Below are 22,705 nucleotides of genomic sequence, written 5' to 3'. Positions count from 1 at the left end.
CCACCCAAAGCATTCCCAGGCACTTGAATCGATTCTTATGATTCATGATCTTGAGTTAGAGCAGTGGGATGAAGTGGATGAGATGACACTGAATAACAATAAATGTAAAGTCTTACGTACAAAGTCTAAAAAATCAATGTCACAATAGAATATGAGAGAGACATGGCTAAGCATCATTTCATTTGGAAAAAGATCCGATGTACCTTCCATGAGAGCTAATAGTATGATATGGTAGCCAAAAAAGAAAGCTAAGATGATTTTAGACTGCATTGTGTCACAGAGAATCCAGGACTAGGGAGATTCCTCTGTACTTGGTGCTCACTGGGCCACATTCATGTGGGGTATCATATTTTTAGATGCCACATTTTTAAAAAAAATGCATTGTATTGATATCTTTTGCTTTTGTATTGCTTAAATTTTCCCCTTTATTCCCTACCCTATAACCTTATAACGAAACATTTTTAAGAAAGCAAAAAAACAGAAAAAGAGAAAAACAGAAAAGAAGAGAATAATAGTCAGTAAAACTGATCGATATTTTAAGAGTATCTAAAACAGGAGAAGGGGAAGGGGAGGGGAAAAGGAAGGGAATAAGCATTTATTAAGCATTCATCTGGGCAACACCATATGGCATATACCGTGCTACAAGATTTACAGAGGTTATCTTAGTTGATTGCCACAACCACCCTGCGAGATCGGTCCTATTATCACCCCCATTTTATTGTGGAGAAAACTGAGGCTGAGTGGGTGACTTTTCCCAGAGTCACATAGTTATTAGATTTCTGAGTCTGGATTTAAACTCAAGTCTTCCTGACTCCAGGACCAGCACCTCAGTGGGTCCATAAACTTGGATGGGAAAAATTAAATATTTTCTCTAAATTAGCTGAAATTTGTCATTTCCCTCTACCATGAATGTAGGCAACAAACATGATTCTGAGGAAGGATCCATAGGCTTCACTAGATTGGCAAGTGGGCCTAAGACGCTCCCCAGCCAAAGTAAAGAGCCCTGGTCTAAAAGAAGGTAACCAGAATGGTACAAAGTGCGAGCGGTTATAGAAACTAGGGATTTTTAGGCTAGAGAAGACTTGAAGACTTGTCTTCTTTTCTCCTTTCTCCAGACCAATCCCAGCACATTCTCCTCAGCCGCCATCAGAGAAGGAAAGAGATCATATTGTTGCCCCATGGGATAACTCCCAGATCTGACTCCTCAGCCAACTAAAGGATGAACCTGGGGCCTGGGAGTAGCTGGGCATGGGCTGAAGTGAAGAGCAGGGTCCTCCATTAAACATGTTTCGGGTCAGGAGTGTAGTGCAATCTAGAAGATATTTATTCACTCAAGTCAGTCGACAAACATTTATTTAGTGCCTACTATGTGCAGGCGCTGTGCACAGATTAAGTGTCTATTCTATGGAATCAATTAAATGCATATGATGAATGCTCTTTGAATGAATGAATGGTCCATATAGAAGTGTTTCACAGTCCTCTATCACACAGAATAAACACGATAAACATTTTCCATGATGTATGTTTTCAGGTGTGTTGTGTGACATCCTATTCTTCTCACACAGTTGGAGAAGGAATCAGAGACAGAAAGAATTATTCTAGACTCTTGTGCCCTGCAGGAAATGTTCCCCACCAGGAGCTATGTACTCCTGTCCCTGACCATCTAGTTCCCCAGGAAATAGTCTGTACCTATTCTATCGATTCGGTAGAGGGATCTTTCTGGGCCATTGCCCGGCCTTGGAGGGAGGGAGGAAGGCCAATAACCCAGCGCCTATACAGGGATCAGGCCTTTATTTATCACAACAGGGACAGGGAGTGGGCGGGTAATTAAAATCTGCCCACAGTCCCAAATTGGCCATTAGTTACAACCTCCTACTACACAGGTTATAAACCTTTTTATCGCGGCTGCTTAACTAGGAGGCAAATGGATGGCTTTGAACTTCACCTCCTCTGCGGTTCTCTGCTTACTTGGCTAATGAGCAGCTAAGATGCCAAGAGGCGGACAGAGGGAGAGAGGAGGAGGGGACAACTGCACCATTCACCCACTGGGCCCCTGCCTGGGAATCACCCTCCCAACAGGCATTTCTGAAAGTGTCCCTAGAAAGGTTCTCGTGGCAGGACAGTCTGCTGGGTAGAAGAGGATGTGTAACCCATCTCTGCTGAATCGCTCCTTTCGTTATCACTAATTATAGCCGTAGTAATATCATTATAACAATAGCGAATCACTGTCAGTAAGTTCAACCCTCAAACATTTATTAATGTTTGTACAGACCATGTGCTATGTACAGTCACTGTGCCGAGCACAGAGGACTCAAAGAAAGAGGTTCCTGTCCTCACAGAGTTCACATTCTAGAGCTTCCATGGAATACAAATCCACATCCCACTGTTTTCATTCGGGACAAAAGTCAGTCATTTTCTCTACTCGAGCAACAGATCCCCAAGCACTAGACGTAAAGAATAATAGAAGGCAGTGATCGTTTCTCTCTAAGAGATGGAAAGATTGTGATAATAATGAACCAATGGTAATAACAATAACACAATAGCCTAAATGTGTATAGTGCTTCATGCCAGTATTTTAGTTGAGATATATTTACATATAATCTATAAATGAATGGTGTTGTCTCTCTTTGGGTATTTATGGGAGGGTCCAGCCCCCAGCCCTGTGATTTCATTCTTCCTTAACTTCCTTCAAGACCCAACTTAAATCCCACCTTCTACGGGAAGCCTTCCCCAGGCTAAATGAATTCGAGGGCCTTCCACCTGCTAATTATCTTCTGTTTATTCTGGCTCGTCGGCACATAGTTGTTTGCTTGTTGTCTCCGCCATTGGCTTGTGTGCTCCATGAGGGCGGACACTGTCTTTTGACTTTTTATAGAGTTAAGTGGGAAACAGCGGTTCATTCTGTGGCTTGTCCATGATTAGACAGCCAGGATGTGTGAAAGGGAAGATTAGAATTCAGGGCTTTCTGCTGCTGAGCCTGGCTCTCTAGATCTCTGTCATCATCCTGACTCTCCATAACAGCTCACATTTATCTAAAGAGGTGGCATGGGGTAGTGGGTTGTGTGCTGGCCTCAGAACCAGAAGTGCCTGGGTTGGAATGCTACTAAGTAGGTTAATTCTCTCCTCTGACTGTCAGTTTCCTCAGTCCAAAAAACGAGTGTGTGAGTACAGCTGTCCAACCTGGCTCACAGGTTCATTTTGAGGCTGAGTGGAGGTAGTCTATGTGGAAGACTCAGCCGACTTTTTAAAAAGTACAATATAACCATAATGCGTCAATGTGGTGCTAGGGAAAGAGAAATGGCCTTGGAGTCAGGACAGGCTCCGTTAGTCCCAACCCTGCCCCAGGCTGGCTATGTGATCATGGCTCAGACATTTAACCTCGGATGCTAAGTTGCAGAAAAGCTGCTAATAATATGCATCATTAGAAGAAACCACAAGTTCAGATGAAACAGAGAGATAAAGAAATGTAAATGCTCAAATGAGCTATGATCCAGCCGGGTGGTGCAAGAGCGTTGGGCCTGGAGTCAGAAAAACCTAAGTTCAAATCTAGCCTCAGACACTTATTAGCTGTGTGATCCTGGGTGAGTCACTTAACTTCTCTCTGCCTCAGTTTCTTCATCTATAAAATGGTGATGATAATAATCTCATTGGATTGTTTTGAGGATAAAAAGAGACAGTATGGATAAAGTGCTCTTTCTAGCTGTCATCATCATCAGTGTGTAACATACCATGGTCTGGTTTTATTTTGTGTTTTGGAATGAAAGTCCACATTAATGAGATCATCTGAGTGTTTGAATTTGCATTAGCAGACATACTTTTTATACCTGTATCTGTCTATGAGTTATTATTCCATAGTACTTTCTGCTAACAAAGAACTGTATACCCATTATCAAAAAGCCAGTGAGATCAACAGTACAAACACAAGAAGCATTATCCCCTATTTGACCTACCCAAGGTCAAAAAGCTAAGAAATGATGGCGCCAAGATCGGAAGCCAGGCTTTCTGACTTAAGGACCAAGAACTCTTTGAACTACAGGGTCTCTCAGACATTTACTGGTTGGTTCCTTGGGTGCTTACATTCTGCCACCCTGGAATACAGTTCAACTCCAGAAATGTTTTCTGAGCCCTCACTCCATACGGAGCACTATGCTAGGCACAGGGGGTGGGGATACAAAGACCAAGACACACTCCTCTGGAGCCTCGAGGGGCTCAGGTGCCAGATGAGGACCATTTCTTGGGGATGCTTGGTTCAGAGACTCCCTCAACTGAGGCCACAATAGTCTTACAGAGCTGTAGGCAGGGAAATGCAAAGAACCCTCATTCTAGAGTCAGAAGGCATGGGTGCAGATCTGCCCTCTGTTGGTTATCATTTGTGTGATGTTGAATAAGTCAGTTACCCTCCCTTGCCCTCTGTTCCCTTCTCTGTAAAATAAGGTAGTGAGAGTTGATTACCCTGAGGTCCTATGCAGCCCTTGACCTTGATCCTCTATGTTGCCTGATGTTCAGAGGGAGGGTTGGTGACTTGCCCATGTCATATAGCTGGGAAGCATCAAAAGCAGGATTCAAACCCAGTTCTTTTTGCCCTCATGACCAGAATTCCGTTCATTTTCCCATGTTGCCTTGTTACTAAAATTATCCTTGCAGGAATAGAAGTTGGAGGAATTTTGCTTGTTCTCTTTTCATGTATTTCATGAGTATTTGCTTCTCCAGTTCCTTCAACTAATGTCTAATCCCTCTCCTGTCCAACTAGACTCTAGGCTCACTGAGGGCAGGGACTATGTTTTAGTCATTTTTGTACCACCTGGAGATCCTGGCACAAGATAGTATATTGCAATACTAGTTGAATCATTCCTGTTGTAAAATGAAAAGATGTAGAGAAATTCCTGGCTAAAAATCTGGTTTAGCATCGATACAGAAATCTCCTACAACCGTCCAAGTTTGGTGGAAATGTGTGTGGTGGTGACCTTTGGGATGAGGCAGCCTGCACCAGCACTGAAAGCTGTACAATGAAAACCCAGTGTGGCCACGATTTCCAGTGTAAGGAATCAGGTGAGTGGGACACAAAGAGGGCTGAGCAGGTACAATGCAGCCTCTATGTGTGTGTATGGTACATATATACACATGTATATATACATGTATGTAGTATGTATATGCACATATACACACATACATGTATGTATGTGTGTGTGTGGTGGGTGTGACAAGGAGAGAGAGAGAGAGAGAGAGAGAGAGAGAGAGAGAGAGAGAGAATAGATAAAGCATTTATTAAGCACTTACCATGTGCCAGACCTTGTGCTAAGCTCTCAGGATATAAAAACATAAAGCCTAAATAAGCTTTTTTGCAACATCCCCCACCTATGCTGCTTCCCTGCCTCCCCACCCCATTGCTTTGGTTCTACCCTTTGGGTCAAAGCTGAATAAAGCATAAAACTAATTCCTCTTCCACAGGACAGGCCTTGGAATACTTGAACATAGATCTTCTCTTTCCCCCAACCTCCAGAGTTTTCTTTCTCCAGACTTAGCACCTCAACTTCATTTGGCCAGTCTTCATATGTTATAGACTCAAGATCCTTCACCAGCCTGGTTTCCTCTCTCCAAATACTCTCCAGCTTATCGATGCCTTTCTTGAACTGTGATACCCAGAACTGACCACAATACTCCGAATAAAGTCTGAAGAGACTAGAGTCCAGTGGGACTTTTACCTCATTGTCTCTGGAAAGGATCACTAGCTCTCTCCACGCAGCCTCAGCCCAAGATCACATCAATTCTGGGGCTTCCACATCATGCTGCTGACTTATATTGTCCTCACAGGTCACTCAGACACCAGAATCCATTCCAGAACAGCTACTGTCTAATGGGAACTTCCATGTGTAGCATGTGTGACAATGATTGTTTATGCATGAGTGTAAAATTTTACGTTTATTTCATCATAGTAAGTTTAGCATAGTGCACTAGCCTATTGAGACCCTTTTGAATCCTTTATTGCGCAAGCTATCCCTCCCAGTTCTATGTAATCTGCAAATTTCATGAAGATACTATCTATGCCTTATGCAAGTCACTGATAAAAATGGGAAACAGCCCTGAGCCCAGCACAGATCCCTGAGGTCCTTCACTAGAGACCTCCTACAAGGTTGATGTGGAACTATCGACAGCTACTTTTTGAAGGCAGCCATCCTCATTTCTGAATCAGTTGTGAATCTATCCTTTCTTCTCCCATTCGTCCCACAACCTTCTTCAGAGGAAGGCTGAATCAGAAGTCAAGAAGTTTTCCTTGGTTGACAAAACAAAACAAAACAAAAAACAACTTCTTAACAACCAAAGCTGGCCAAAGTTTTTCATTTGTTTTTTGTATTCCCAGTACCTTGAGCATTGGAGGTATTAATGAATTTTTGTTGTATGAATGAATTAATGAATGAATGAATACTGGAGTGGGTTCTCTTAGGAGGTGATGGTTTCTCTCTCACTGAAGGTCAAACAAAGACTGGATTATCACACTTTAGAAAGGTTTTAGAGAAAATTCTTGGCCACATATGAGTTGGACTAGATGGCCCCTGGGATTCCTTCCAGATCTAAGATTCTAAAATTCCAATCTTCACAGTAAGCTGTGATCTCTCTCCCTTAGATTTTATGGAGCTCTGTCTGTGCCTTTCTAATGCACCTATGTCATTTTAATGTGAGTGAGACATATTGGGATCCCTGGCTTATCTTCTGTCTGTTTGTCTGGTTTATTCTTATTCTTCTTATTTCTGTCTGATTCTTATTTGAGTGACATGTATTTGTGTCCCTGTCTGATCTGTCACTACCATCCCCACCCCCAGCTCCACCCTTATTAGACTATTAGGTCCTTGAAAGTAGCTGTAAACCTTTTAAGGAATCTTTTAGCAGAACACATATATAGCATGGGCTAAATACATAGCATGGGCTGAATGTCACAGACAACATCAAACATTGAGGACTTACAGCTTCTGTTGTGTGGAAATTCTTCCCCCAATGCAAATTGTAATCCCCACCTCTGACTTAATAGATGAATCTTAAGCAGTTGCCCAGTCTCGGAGAGGTTAAGTATTTTGCTCGTGGTCATAAAGCTAGTAAGTGACAGATAGGGTTTGAATATTCCTTTCTAACTCTGACTCTACTATGGCACCTTCCTCTCTGGAAACCATGAGTGTAGATCAACTCTTCATTTTCAACCTGAATTCTCTTTATTCTATTTAAGTTAACTTTGTTTCCTTAGCTCATAATAATTCTAATTACAACCAACACACCCAATAGCTCCTCTTGGGCTTTCCAAGTGCCCTCTCTTTTCACTCATGGTAGAAAGATGGTTACCCACGGAAGCATTTGTTGGTTTGTCTCGAAGAGGGGGCCACCCCGTGACTCATTTCTTTTAGGTCGTTGCATCAAGAGGCGCCTTCTATGCAATGGAGATCGAGACTGTAATGATGCATCTGATGAGGAAGGCTGTGAAGATGCTGGGATCCTCAGAAATGATTGCCTGGAATTCAACCCCATCCCTGGATCAGAAAAGGCAGCGCAAGGGTGAGTAATGACTGCCAAGTAACTGTGACTTTTTAGGCTATTGTAAGTATGCTTTCTGCTCTGGGCCTTTGGGTTACAGGGGTCCTCCCCACTAGTGCTGGGGAGAGAGGCCGATCAATGTAACCAGATGAATGTTACAGATGAGGGCACAGGGAGAGAATATGTATGCTTTGGGTGTAGAGGCTTAGGTCTGCAGAAATTGACTAAAGGGCAGCCATGGTGCTGGGAACAGATGCCATCCCCAAATACAAGCATGTGCCTCTGTAATGGCAATGATGATGATGATAGTTCATTTACATAGTACTTTCAGGTTATAAGAGTGCTTTTCACATGTTATTTCTGTAACTTCAAGACACGTATCAGATGTGAGGGGAATCTTTATAAAATGGCAAAAAAATGAGACAAGTAGGAAAAAATCATAGCATTTAGAACTTAAAGGAACATTATAGCCCAGACCTGTAGTGAGTCAGGATGGCTGGAAGGAGAGAGTCTTAAACTCGGGAGTCAGAGAGATCTAGATTCAAATCCTGCTTCAGACCCTCCCTAGGTGTGTGACTCTCAGTATGTCAGTTAACAACAAAAGCAGCTAACATTTAGATGGCACATTTAACTTTGGAACAAACTTTATACACATTGTAAATATAACTATAGTGAGAATTTACATAGCACTTTAAGGCATGCAAAGCACTTTAAGCATGCTATCTTTGACCCTCACAACAATTCTGTGACACAGATGCTATTATTATCCCCATTTTAAAAATGAAGAAACTGAGGCTGAGAGAGATAAGTGATTTGTGCAGGACCAAACAGCTAGTAAATGTCTAAAGGAGATTTGAACTCAGATCTTCCTGACTTGAGATTTGGAACGCTATCCATATACTACCTAGTTGCCTCCTACATGTTTACCCTCCTTTTCTTCATCTCTAAAATGGTTATAATATGCTTCCCTCACAGGATAGTTGTGAGGATCAAATCAGAGAATGCATAGAAAACACCTTGCTCGTACTAAATCCCTATGTCAATGTCAGCCTTGACAGTTTATGTTCTAGCTTCACTTCCGCCCTAGTAGTCTATGCTCTAGGGTTCCTTCTAGGTTCACAGAGTCCATGAGATTGGACCTTTGTCTGGGATACTGCCAACATTTTTTTGGGAAAATAATATGAAGCATCAGACCATCCAAGATGAAATACTAGAAGATGCCTTTTCTTTATAGGTTTAACATTCTGACCCAAGAAGAAAAGATGAATGTGTATGATCCCACATACTTTGGGGGCTCGTGTGAACGTGTCTACAATGGAGACTGGAAGTCCCTCAGATATGACTCTGTCTGTGAAAATCTCGATTATGATGAGAAGTATTTCCGTAGGCCATACAACTTCATCAAGTACCAATTTGAGGTAAAGCAAGTTTGGTGGGAATAATGAAGAGGATGTTGGTGATGATGATGATGGTGATGATGATGGTGATGGTGATGGTGATGATGGTGAGTGATGATGATAATGATGATGGTGGTGGTGGTGGTGATAATGGTGATGATGATGGTGATGATGGTGATGGTGGTGATGATGGTGGGTGATGACAATGATGATGGTGATGATGATGGTGATGGTGATGGTGATGATGGTGGGTGATGATGGTGATGGTGATGGTGATGGTGATGGTGATGGTGATGATGGTGGGTGATGATGATGATAATGATGATGGTGATGATGATGGTGGTGGTGGTGCTGATAATGACGGTGATGGTGATGATGATGGTGATGATGGTAGTGATGGTGATGGTGATGATGATGGTGATGGTGATGGTGATGTTGATGATATTATAGGTGAAACTTAGGGGCAAGAGTTGTAAAGAAGCAAATTTAGATTTGTCATTAGGAAAGAAAACATCCTTACAATGAAAAATATGCAAAAGTTGAATGGGCTGCCTAATCTACCAACAAGCACGAATGAAGCACCTTCTTTCTGCCAAGCACTAGGCTAGGTGCTAGGAATACAAGGACGGAAGTGAAATAGACTCTGCCCTCAAGAAACTTGCATTCTGATAGGGGAGGTGACATGCACACATATAGATATATAAAAGATACATGTATATTGACAGGTATGAACAGTCTTCAGGAAGTCACCAGTTCCCCAACACTGAAGGTCTTTGAACAAAAGTCAAATGATTAAATTCTTACTCCAGGTGAGTCATTGTATTAGGCACTGGAGATTGAAAAAAAGGCAACCAGTCCCTGCTCTTATTTAGCTTTCTAAAAGAGAGAATCCACATGTATAGGTGAATGGTAGCCAGGGAAAGGGGTTTTAGTTTGGAAATCTATAGGAATGATAAGTGGAACCATAGGGATTTGAGTCACACACTTTCCAGGAAGAAGGGGCAGAATTGCTTTGATCATGGTTCCAGAGACAGAAAAGCAGGTGTGACTAGCGCACGGTCACACACCTAGTCAGTTTCTGAGTTGGGACTTGAATTTAGGTCTCCCCAACTACAAACCCAATGCTGTTATGCTATACTATGCTGCCTCTCACACTTACCTATGTAAATGTTTTCCCCTAGTAGAAGCCACTGGAGGGCAGGAATTGTTTCATTTTTGTCTCTGTATCCTTAGAGCCTAGTTCAGTGACAGGCACCTCGCAAGTGCTATGTGTGTTGAACATGAATGGAATACCATTAAGTAGGGAGCCCTGAGTGTTGGTTGGCACTAAGTGTCTGTCTTTTTTTTCCTTTCAGACCCAGGCCCAACATGATTTCCACTCACATTTTTATAGTCATGCTGAAGAGCTAACCAGGGGCCTACATAAGGAAGAATTCAGTTCTTCTAGCGTCTCTGTTGGAATCCCCATCTACTCTGTAATCCTGGGCCTGGGATTTTCCTGGGCATCTGGAAAGGGTTCCCTGAAGAACGTGACTGTGTATACAGAGAAGGTAGGTATTCAGACTCTCAGGTCATTGCCTCTTCAGCACCAGCCTTCTTTTGGGACTTGCATTCACGTATTACCTTAATTGCATTAAGAAAAAAAACTACAGTACTGATTGTCCCTCAATTTGCTCATGTAATTGGAAATGTCTGATCAGCCGTAATCCTGTTTGTTTTTCTTATTATAGTCCTGTACTCAAAATCATCATGATGGGAATAATTGAGTTACAAGACTAAGGACTCATACCATCTCCCCTCCCCAGTCCCCAATCCCTTCCTAGTTCACTGTGGAATGAAGCTTATTAATGGATGCTTGGAATGATAAAGCAGCCATTGGAAGGAGCACTGGACCAAGAGTCAAGGGACCTGGCTTTGAGTCCTAGCTCTGACCCTTCTTCCCTGTGTGATAATTCAGGAGATATAAATGAAGAGAGGGGACCAGATGATCCCTAGTCCCTCCATGATCTAAATCCTATTATCCTATGTTAGAATAAGTAGTGATTTAGACACTTTCTCTGTGTATCTGTAAGGCAGAGATTGTTTCATTCTCACCACTGTATCCCTCACACTTAGCACAGTGCCTAGAATTTAGCAGAAGCACAAACCATAAACGTTTATTAAATGTGCACTCTGCCAATCACTGTGCTGGGGACTGGGGATTCAAAGGCAAAATGAAGTTGTCCTTGCCCTCAGGAAGCTTCCATTATATGGCGGAGATGACATGTATATATCATTTTCACTATAGAGGAAAACTCACCTTGGTTTCCCCTCCATTTTTTTTGGTTTGCCTCTATTTTGTCCTCTTTTTATTTGTCCTCGTTTTCTTAAGCATGGAATGGCTGGAAAATGGCAGTATGAGTAGGAGTTCTTATTTATACCCCAAATACCTGGGATTTCTATGGATAGCACTTTTAAGTTTGTGAACTGCTTTTCATAATTATCTCATTTGAGCCTCATAACAACCCGGTGGGGTTGTTGCAACAAGTATTATTCTCCCTGTTTTACAGATGAAGAAACTGAGGATTAGAGAGGCGAAGTAACTTGTTATTGGTCATGCAACTAGGCAACATCAGATGAGGGATTTGAACACAGGTCTTTCTGATAGCAAATCTAGTACCATGCCAACAATGTCCCATGGTCCCATGCAAACTAGCTGTGTGAGCCTTGGACAAGTCATTTACCTTTTCTGAGTCTCTGTTTCCTCATTTGTAAAGTTAGGTGATTGGACCAGATTTCCTTCTAACTCCACTGTTCTATGTCCTAAATATCTCTTAGATCTATCATTAAAAGTTGTAACACAGTAATGGAGCCTCAATCAGCAGGAAACTCAGATTGTCTCTAATTTAATCATTCCTGAACAAGAATTTGCCCTGCAATATCCCAGCATGTGGTCACACAGTCTGTGCCTGAAGACCTCTGATGATGGGGAGCTCACTCAGCCCATTCCACTTTTGGACAGCTTTCAGTGTTGAGGCATCCGTCACTCCCCACCCAGACACCAAGCCTACATCTGCCTTTCTCTACTTTCCACACACAGTTTTGCACTTTGAGGTCAAAGCAGAATAAATATGACCGCTTTTCAATATAATAATTCTTAGGCACTTGAATATAGCTATGGTGTCCTGCCCAAGTTTTCTTTTCTCAAACCTAAACATTTCTATTTCCTCTATTTGCACCTTCACAACTATTCCTTATGTAGGACTAAATGAGATAATTTATATATAAATGATTCGTAAGCTTTAACCACCCTAAAAATTTCAGTTGTATTTCTCAAATTAATGTATGATATATATGTATGTGTGTACATATATAAATATGCACCTATATGGAATATAAATATGCACCTATATGGATATATACATATATACATACATACATACCCAGAGTTTGGTAAAATGGAGAGACCTGCTTTCCTAGACAGGAAGTTCTATGTTAAAGTTCTAGCCCTCACACATCATATAGGCTGTGTGACTCTGGATAGGTCATGGGACCTCTCTTTGACTCTGAGACACAAAGTTGAAGAGCAGGTGCCAATCTTTATTGGTAGAAGGAATTTCTAGGCTGAAAGTTCCCCATACCAAGAAATCATCAATTTGGTTAAGAAAATGTATAGTGAAGGGTTAAAATAAGAAATGAGGGTCTTCTGTTGTTGAAGCACCCATGTTGACTCTTAGCAATGTGACCTAAGGAGAGTCAGCACCCTGGAGAGTAACATAGATTATCAGAGCCAGAAGAGACCTTAGGAAACTTCCAGTCCAACTCCCTCATGCTTAATTGCGTTAAAATTAATGAAGAAGAAAGTAAGATGGAGGAATGCCTGGGTCAGACTTATTTGAATGGGAGGTTCATCTCGGGGAGTCATGGGGAAAATGATGGAAGTCAACCTTCTTATCAGGCTAGCTCTGTAAACTTTACATTACAGTTATGGCTTTCCAGTTAAAATGGAGAAGTGAGGGGTGAGGAAGAAGCATCTTGGAGAGTGAGCCATGTGTGGGGTTGAAGCCACCTGGCAACCATTCTAGGGTGCTTCAGGGTGGGGAAGGTACAAAGTGGGGATCTCAGAGCACTTCTGAGTGTGTAAAAATTTCAAGGACATCTAATTTTTGTTGGTCAGGTCATTCCCTTCACTGACTCAGATAACAAAACCCCCAGAATGCTTTAGATGGGCTTCAAGAGTCTTGTGGCCAAAATACTCATCACCCTTGTAGTTAACCTGGTGATGAGTTTTTCTGCTTAGCTGGTCATAGCATCAGAAATGTAGAGCTTAAAGAGATCACCCATTTCATAGATTTTGGAGACTGAGGCATAGGCAGTTGCCCATGGCTATCCAGTTATTAATCATTTGAGGTAGGATTTGAACCCCCATCCTTTGACTCCAGAGGCAGTACTCTTTCTATTGTATCACAACCGTTTGATCAACTATCACTTATTAAGTACTTATTAAGAATCTTCTACGTGTCGGGTGCCGTGCTGAGCACTTGGAAATTAAGACTAAGGTGAAATAGTCCCTGCCCTCAGAAAGCTTACAATCTCACCAAGGGGCAAAATCTGCATATGCCTGTGCATATACGAAGTCACTACAAAGAAATTCGTGGAGGCCGTCAGTAGCAGCTGGAGGGAATCAGGAGGGACCTCACCTTAAAATTGAGCTGAGCTTTGAAAAAAAACTTAGACTTCCGAGGAGGGAGTCCCCAAGTGTGGTGATAGCCAGTGAGAAGGCAAGGAGGTGGAAAATAGTCTACATTGTATGAGGAAGAAGAAGCTCACTCTGGTACCATGGAGAGCACAGGAAGGGAACTACTATCCAATGAGGCTGGAAATGCAGGAAGGAACCAGGTTCTAAAGGGATCTAGATGCCCAATAGAGGAGCTCATATTTGAAGCTGGAGGTGATAAGAAGCCACTGGAGTTTACCAAGTAGGGGAAGGACATGGTCAGAGTTGCACGTTAGGAAAATCATTTTGACAGTGGAGGGGAGAATGACCTGGAGATGAGAGACTTCAGACAAGGAGACTAACTAAGGCTATTATGATGATACTGGAGTGAGGTGATGAGGGCTAGAAATGGAATAAGGGTTAGAAACAGACAATTTAATACCGAATATAGATGAAATAAAGACAAAGTCACTTGGGGTGAAAGGGAAGAACTAGAAATTCATAAATAGAAGAGCTAAACACTTAATCCCAGGTTTTCTAAGTCTAATAGCTCATATTTATATAGCACTTTAAGGTTTACAGATATTATTATCTCCTTTTCTTCTCAAATATTGTTCAAATATTATCTCTTTTTATTCTCACAAGAACCTGAGATGTAGGGGTATTATTATGTTCATTTTACAGATAATGAAACTGAGGCCCAGAAGGTTAAGTGTTCAGAGTCACACAGCTAGTAAATGTCTGAGAAAGAAATTGAACTCAGGTCTTCCTCATTCCAGATCCAGGGCTCTATTCTTTGTGTCATGGAACTGCCTCAACAACTATGCTATTTGTCGCTCCAAGATACCATTGTGTAGAGCAATGGAATGGGAGTTTAAAGACCTGTTATAATATATTCATAAAGTCATCTGACCTTAGAGCTGGAAGGAACCTCAGACATCATCTACTCCCACTTTTTACAGATGAGGAAACTGAGTCCCATGGAGGTTAAATGACTTACTCAAGGTCATTGAGTAATGTCCAGAGCCAAAGCACTTTCCACTGTACCACACTGCCTTTCCATTCCTTGTGTCTTTCCTCTCCCCAACCCTCCAGCACCTGGGATAGTTTGATGGACATAGCAGGTATACAGCCAACGTTCATTGAGTAAACAGGTAATATGGTAACATGCACAGCATCCCTATTTGTCTGTCTCCTCCTCCCCCCTTCTGCTCAATCCTCCACCATCACTGAGTTTTCTGTTTGTTTGTAGGAATATGGCTTCATCCGAGCCTACACAAAAACCCAGACTGCTCACTTCAAGATGAGGAGAGACGACATTGTCCTGGATGAGGATATACTTCAGGCAATCACTGAACTCCCTGACCAGTATGATTACGGCACATACGCCAAGTTTATCAATGACTATGGCACCCACTACATCACCTCTGGGGCCATGGGAGGCATCGCAGAATTTATTTTAGTCGTCAACAAGGAGGTCATGAAAGAAAAAAGTGAGTAGCCCAGAATACAGGGCATGTTGACTGGAGAGTGCTATTACTATATGTGAATATAGCAGGGTTTTCAGATTTTACTTACTGAAACCAAGGGAAACATTCCAACGTGAAAATCCACTGAGTGTTAGTAGCATGCACCTATTGAAGCTGAGGGAGGGCATATTCTATCTAGACACACTTTTAAATTCAGCCTTAATTTTGGACTCACATAGTAGCCACATTTGTCCCCTTCTCACCAGCCATACAATGGCTTTAGTTCAATTCATCCTCACCTCCTCCTTGGTCTGTTGAAGAGCCCCTTAGCTCTTCTTCTTGTTTCTGACTTCTCCCCTCTGATCCATCCTTCATACAATTGCCAGAATGGGTCTTTCTAAAGCACAGGCTTGATCAGAACATGCTCAAGAATCTTCAAGGTTCCTTGTAACTACTAGGATGAATTAAAAAATCCTCAGCATAAATTTAAAATTGAGTAAATCAGGTTACAGCCTCCCTTTCCAGATATTTCTCATTACTTGGGTGGCTCAGTGGGTAGAGCACTGGACTGGGAATCAGGAAGACATGAGTTCAGGCACTTACTAGCTGTGTGACCCTGGGCAAGTCACTCAACTCTATTTGCCTCAGTTTCTTCATCTGTAAAATGATCTGAAGAAGGAAAAGGCAAATCACTCTAGTATCTCTGCCAAGAAAACCCCAAATGGGGTCATGGAAAGTCGGACACAACTGATAAACAACTTAATAACAACTCAGAAATGTTGTCAGGATCCAAAAAAAATAATAGAGCTTATTCCAAAAGTCAGTGCAATTTTAAAGTTTTAAAAGTATTTGTAAGGGGTTTTGCAAACCTTAAAGGCTATGCAAATGTTAGTTCTGATTATTGCAATTATTACCTTTCATGCACTCTCCGGTCAAATCAAACCAACCTGCTCGCCATTCTCACCTCCATACGTTTTCATGGTCTCTTTTCTGGAATTTGGCAAGCACTCCCTCCTCATCTCAGTCTTTTGGAATCCCTGCTTTCCTTCAAAGCTCATCGTCGTTGTCACCTCTTATGATAAGCCATTCTCTATCCTCCTAGAACACAGAGTTTTCTTCCTTCTCAAATCTATTTCCTGATCTTTTCCACATTGTTTTAGACCTTGAACATAATGTCATCTCTTTGAGGGAAGGGACACACTCATTTATGTCTTTCTATCCCCAGCCCCTCGCACAGTGCCTGGCACATGCTTACTAAATACTTGTTGAATGAATGAGTTCTCCCCCAACTCACTATTGGTTTACTTGTTCCCCTGCCCGACTGATTCTCATCATTCCTGTTGGCTAGGCTCTGTCTTCAGTATCTGAAATCTTTTCTCTATCCATTAGAATGCCAACTCCTTATGAATAGGAATTATTTGATTAATATACTTGTATCTATAGCAACTACCTCTATGCCTAGCACATAGAGGATAGGGAGTAGCCACTGTCTTAGGGAACTTGTGGAAGAGGAACCTCCCTCTATCAATGCATGTCAGCACCATCTCTACAACTCAGCCTTACAGACTTGCTTAGATCAGTGAAAAGTTAAATGACCTACCCAAGATCACACGGTCCAGGTGTGTCACAAGCAAGACTTGAACCCAGGTCTCCCTGCCTATGAGGTTGACTCTCTAGCACCATATGTGTGTGTAAAAAGATATACATATACATATACACACATATGCATACACATGTACACAGTACACATATCTATCTATGTATCTATCTGTCTATCCATCTGTATCTCAGTTGTTCCCTTATAGGTTTCAATGCTGAGGCTGACCAATATATTCCTCTTCCTCTTTCATTGTGTCGAGCTTTGTTTCCTGCCCCCATGCCTTTGTCTGAGCTGTTCCTAGAATCTCTCCTCTGTCCATCTAAAATACCCTTATTGTTTTTTCTTTTATCTCTTCAATCACTAACCTACTTATGTATTCATTTATTCTTTCATTTATAACATTCATTTAAAAAAACAGCTTGAGTTTCAAATTCTCTCCCTCTTTCCAATACCTTCACCCTCCCATGGAGAAGGCAAGCAATTATACGTGTGAAGTCATGCAAAACATATTTGCATATTAGTCATGTTGCAAACAAACAAAAAAAAACAAGAAAAATAAAATGAAAAAAGTATGCTCCAATCTGCACCCAGAGTCTATCAGTTCTCTCTCTGGAGGTGGAGAGCATTTTTCATCATGGCTCCTTTGAAATTGTCTTGGATCATTGTATTGATCAGAATAGCTAAATCTTTCATATTTAATTATGGTACAATCTTGCTGTTATTGTGTACAATGTTCTCATTCTGCTCATTTCAGTTTGCATCAGTTCATAAAAATCTTCCCAGGCTGATCTACTCCCCCCGCCCCCATCATTTCTCACAGCATAATAGTATACCATCACAATCATGCACCACAACCTGTTCAGCAATTTCCCAATTGATGGACACCTTCCCAATTTCCAGTTCTATGCCACTACAAAAAAGAACTGCTATAAATATTTTTGTACATATGGGTCCTTTTCCCTTTTCTTTGATCTCTTTGGGATACAGATCTAGCAGTAATATCATTGGGTCAAAAGGTATCTACATTTTTATAACCCTTTAAGCATAGTGCCAAATTTTTCTCTAGAATGATCGGACCACTTTATCACTCCACCAACCATACCTCATTGTATCTATTTTTCCACAGTTCCTCCAGCATTTGTAATTTTACTTTTCTGTCATGTTATGCAACCTGATGATACCTTAGAATTGTTTCAATTTGCATTTCTCTAGTCAATAGTGATTTAGAGCATTTTTTCATGTGACTGTTGATGGCTTTGATTTCTTCTTCTGAAAACATCCTGTTCATATCCTTTGACCGTTTATCAATTGAGGAACGGCTCTTTTTTTATAAATTTGGCTCAGTTACCTCTATATTTGGAAAATGAAGCCTTTGTCAGAGAAACTTGCTGCGAAATCCTGCCCCTGCACCCAGTTTCCTGCTATTTTTGGCTGCATTGGTTTTGTTTGTACAAATCTTTTTAATTTCATGTAATCAAAACTAATGATTTCGCTTCTTGTGATCATCTCTATCTCTTATTTCGTCCTAAGCCCTTCCTTTATTCATAGATCTGACACATAAATTTTCACATTCCTCTAATTTACTAATGCTATCACCCTTTACATCTAAATCACTTACCCCTTTTGACCTTATTTTGGCACAACCCGTACCTGTTAAGGCCCAGCTGTAGCCACACCTCCTCCTGACTGTTGGACCCGTGTTGACCATGCCCTTCTCTGACTTCTTCCTGCACTCAATCATTTAATGTTGGTATTTCTTATTTCTAAGGCATTACCTATTGGTAATGTTGAGGCCTCAAGTAGATGGTGAGCTCCATGAGGGACAGAATCAATATTCCCAGAGAGCTTCAAGGTTCACAAAGCACTTCACATACAATATATTGTCTCATTTGAAACTGGCCAAGTCCTGTTGTTGTTGTTGGTCAGTTGTTTCAGTTGTCTCTGACTCTTTGTGACCCCATTTGGGGTTTTCTGGCAAAGATATTGGAGTAGTTTGTCGTTTTCTTCTCCAGCTCATTTTACATATGGGGAAACTGAGGCAAACAGGGTTAGGTGATTTGCCCATGGTAACACAACTAGTAAGTGTCTGAGGCTGGATTTGAACCCAAGTCTTTCTGACTTTAGGCCTGGCACTTCCCATTTTATGTCATTGAGATACTGTTTTTTGATGTGGCTTAGTATATAGCAAATCACCCTGGGAGACCTGGGTTCAAGTCTTGTCTGTGTGACCCTGGGCAAGTCATTCCCATCCCAGACAGCTAAGCAATTCCATAAATTTCAGGGAAGTTGCCTTGGTAGTTGGAGTTCTGTTTTTTTTTCATTCTCATTAGGCAAATCATAGACTCAGTCCCTATTTACACATGAAGGCTCAGAGATCTTGACAAACCCAGGGTCACAGAACTAGTCAATATCAGAGGTTGGATTTGAACCCAGGACTTCCTTACTCCAAATCTATAACTCTGTGAAGTGTGTCATGTCAAATTACAGAATCTCAAAGGTGGAAAGGACCTTAGAGTCCATATAGTATGACTTGAAAAATACCTGGATAGATAATTCCACCTGTGACATTTTTGATGCATGGTCATTGGGTCTCCCTTAGAAAACTGCCAGGGATGGGGAACTTCCTACCTCCCACAGCAGTCCATTCCATGCTTTGACATACCATCCCTAGTGTTCATACACACCCATCCATGCTGCCTCATTTGATCTCAGGACACTCTCAAGTGTGGTTGGGTCAAGTATTTTTATCCCCTATTTTGTTTTAGGATCCAACCTATGATTTCTCTGATAATGGAAACTCCTTCTATTAATACAGATTGGCCCCTGCTTTGCAACTTAGAGTTGTGAAGACTTGCCCCATTTCTTTTTAAAATAATTCATAATTTAATAGCACACAGAAAGTTACAAGATATTTTCCTCATGATAGCTCTAGGAGGCAAGTCTTACTGCATCCATTTTTCAGATGAGGCAACTGAGGCTCAGAGGTATGAAGAGTCTTCCCCTTTACCCTCCCCTCATGAAACCAATGGTAAGTGGTAGATCTGAACCCCCGCCACAGGACTTAGAACTGGAAGGCGATCCATTTTTACAGCTTTGTAGGAGAGGTAACTGAAAGCCAGAGAGCAAGTGACTTACCTAAGGTAGGAAGAATCAGAGCTGAGACTCAAAGCCAAAGTACAAATTTTTTTTCTACTCTGAGGACAGAGAATGCTAATCTAGGATCCTTCTGTAATTCCCATCCCTTTCCCCAACTGAATGGTGCCAAATCCAGTGTAGGGGTGTGGCAGATGCCCAGTGACCACTAGACTGGCCCAGAAGGTGTGACCAGTCCAATGATAAGGGCTTTCAGGCCCCCTGGGGGCTGTTGCAGAATCAGTGGGTGAGGCCCTGGGTCTGGGGCCAGAGGATGAGCCCTTTCTCCTCTCAGAGATTTTGTCTCTGCTATGCACAGTAAGGCACCGCAGAACCAACCGGGCCTCCAATTTGGTTAATATTTAAAAGGAGCTAAATAACAAATTGTCCCTGGGATAATTACCTCAGTCCTCTGTTAATAGAAAACCCTGTGTCGATAATGGGCCAATTTGCTGTTTGGGAAGAGCTGATTTTCTATAAATCCGGAAATTTCGTGCTGCTTTCCTATAAATATGGAAATGTGCTAATCATCACCTCATCTGCTTGAGACCGTTAATAAATCAGAATGGCATTTGCATATTAACCTGCAAAGAACAAAACACATCTACCTTCTTCCCTTTGATAAATAGACTTTCAGCAGGCTCCTCTGTCCCTCCTTCCCTTTCTCCTTTCCCACTTCATCTGGTTCTCTTTTCCCTGTCGGTCTCATCATCTCTGTCTCTCCCCTCTTTCAATGACTTTGTCTCTGGCATTCCTCTCCTACTTGTCTCTGTGTTTTTTTCTCTACGTGTCTCTTCTCTATGACTCATTTTTTATGCCTCTGTCCTTCCTCTTCTTCCTGGCTCTCTCTCCATTTCCTTCTCTTCTTCCCTTGTTCCTTCCTTCCTTCCTTCCTTCCTTCCTTCCTTCCTTCCTTCTTCCCTTCCTTCCTTCTTTCCTTCTTTTTTTTTCTTTTTAAAGCTCTCTGTCTGTCTGTCTTCTCCCTCCTGTCTCTCTTTCTCTTTGCCCTCTGATTCTCTGTGTCTTTGACTCTCCTCCCTTCTCTGCCTCCTGTTTCTCCATTTCTCTCTGTCTAGTTCTTTCTGTCCCCCCCATTATGTTCTCTGGTTTTCTGTCCCCATTTGTGTCTTTCTCCTCTCTTTGTGTTACTCTTTCACCGTGTCTCTGTCTCTCTTCTCCCCTTCCCTCCTCTCTTCTGTTTATCTCTTTCTTCCTTCTCCTATGACTCTCTTTCTGCTTCTTCTCTGTCACTGTGTCTCTGTCTCTGTATCTCTCTCTCTCTCTCTCTCTCTCTCTCTGTGTGTGTGTGTGTGTGTGTGTGTGTGTCTCCCAATTCTCTGCCCCCTCCTCCCTAGCTAACCGGCTTTAATAATATTTGCTACAGTCAATGACCTTTCCCCAAACCTTGTGTAAGAAGACTGGCTGCTTTCAGTGACCTTGTGCATTGCCCTGCTCACTCCCCCAGACTGCTTCGTTGCTGCCCTCATTTCCAGGCCTGGCTCTCCCTTTGATTCCTCAAAGGCTGGGCCTAGGCAGAGAAAGACTGAAAGCAAAATGCATCCCAAAAAGCTCTGGGGAAATGTTTTGTCCTTGGGCCTGCATCAGATCTCCATGGGTTTGTCCCCGAGGATGCATGAGAGGCTGTTTTCTTTTAATGCATCTTTTAGAAAAAGCACTCCCCCTAAAATACAGGGGGAAAGTGCAGAACAGAAGCCAAGAGAAGGGTCTTGATTCATGTGAAGGCATCTGTAGACTTCAGTGACAGCAGAGTATGTCTTTAGTGTTTGAATGACAGCCTTCATTTTTTTATCGACAGAAATCAGCAAGGAGTCTGGTACTAAGGGGTGGGTTTTTCTTCCCTTTTAAGGTTTTATCAGCAGAGGAATATTGGGGAAGCCCTTACCTTAGCTGTCATAGAAATCATGATCATGAAAGCAGAGAATTGTCAGAGTTGGAAGGAACCTTATAACAGAGAATATCACATCTGGAAAGAACCTTGGAACCAGGGATTTTAGAGCTGGGAGGGATTTTAGAACCTAGAATGTCAGTGCTGGAAGGGCTATGAAAGATACTGTCTTTATAAACTCCATCATTTTCCAAAAAAAAATTAAGGATGAGACAGATAAAATACTTCTTTAAAAGTCACCCAGGGAATTAGCGGCTGCCAGAAATCAAACCAAGGACTTGACTTCCAGTCCAAAGCTGCGTCCACTGTGCTATAACAGATGCTCTCTGTTATTTTCACACTATCCCTGACTATTATGTCAGACTGGAGGATCCCAGAATCTGGCCAAGCCTTCCCTCTCATGCTTACAGAGTAAAGTCATAGACAAGGAGACAGACAGGCCTGTACTAGGAGACACCTAACTCTCCTTAAGGCTCTCCAGTCCTGTGACTGCAGTGATTCTAACTGCTCCCCCCAAACATTTTTTAATTAGAATTACCCATAATACTCTCCTCTTTCATTGGGGTTCTCTGGGTAAGAACACGATGGTCATGTGGTTATCATCTTGTCGGTTTATTAGTTGACTAATGAATCACAGAATTATGGAATCTGAGAGTTGGGGATGACCTCAGGGGTTATCTAGTCCAAAACATATGTGAAACAAATTCCCTCTTTTCAGTCATGTCTGACTCTTCATGCCCCCATTTGGAATTTCCTTGGTAAAGATGCTAGAGTATTTTGCCATTTCTTTCTCCAGCTCATTTTACAGATGAGAAAACTGAGGAAAACAGGGTAAAATGATTTGCCCAGCATCACACAGCTAGTAAGTGTCTGAGGCCAGATTTGAACTCACAGAGATGAGTCTTCCTGACTCCAGGCCTGGTGCTCTATCCACTGTGTCACCCAGCTGCCTAAATTCCCTCTTGAGCACACCTAAGGAATGACTGT

General features: G+C 41.9%; 1 protein-coding gene across 1 annotated transcript in view; it reads left to right on the top strand.

The window, feature by feature from the left end:
* The window catches only part of C8A (complement C8 alpha chain), a 94,166-nt gene that overhangs the window by 16,689 nt on the left and 54,772 nt on the right, over positions 1-22,705 (top strand). The window contains exons 3-7 of the mRNA XM_036755951.1: positions 4,905-5,049; positions 7,392-7,539; positions 8,753-8,936; positions 10,271-10,465; positions 14,864-15,104. Coding sequence (XP_036611846.1) covers positions 4,905-5,049; positions 7,392-7,539; positions 8,753-8,936; positions 10,271-10,465; positions 14,864-15,104 — 913 coding nt within the window. The remainder of the gene's footprint in view (positions 1-4,904; positions 5,050-7,391; positions 7,540-8,752; positions 8,937-10,270; positions 10,466-14,863; positions 15,105-22,705) is intronic.

This window comes from Trichosurus vulpecula, chromosome 4, assembly GCF_011100635.1.
Source record: "Trichosurus vulpecula isolate mTriVul1 chromosome 4, mTriVul1.pri, whole genome shotgun sequence".
In the NCBI taxonomy this organism is placed as follows: Eukaryota; Metazoa; Chordata; class Mammalia; order Diprotodontia; family Phalangeridae; genus Trichosurus; species Trichosurus vulpecula.
This window is presented reverse-complemented; position numbering and strand designations above follow the sequence as displayed.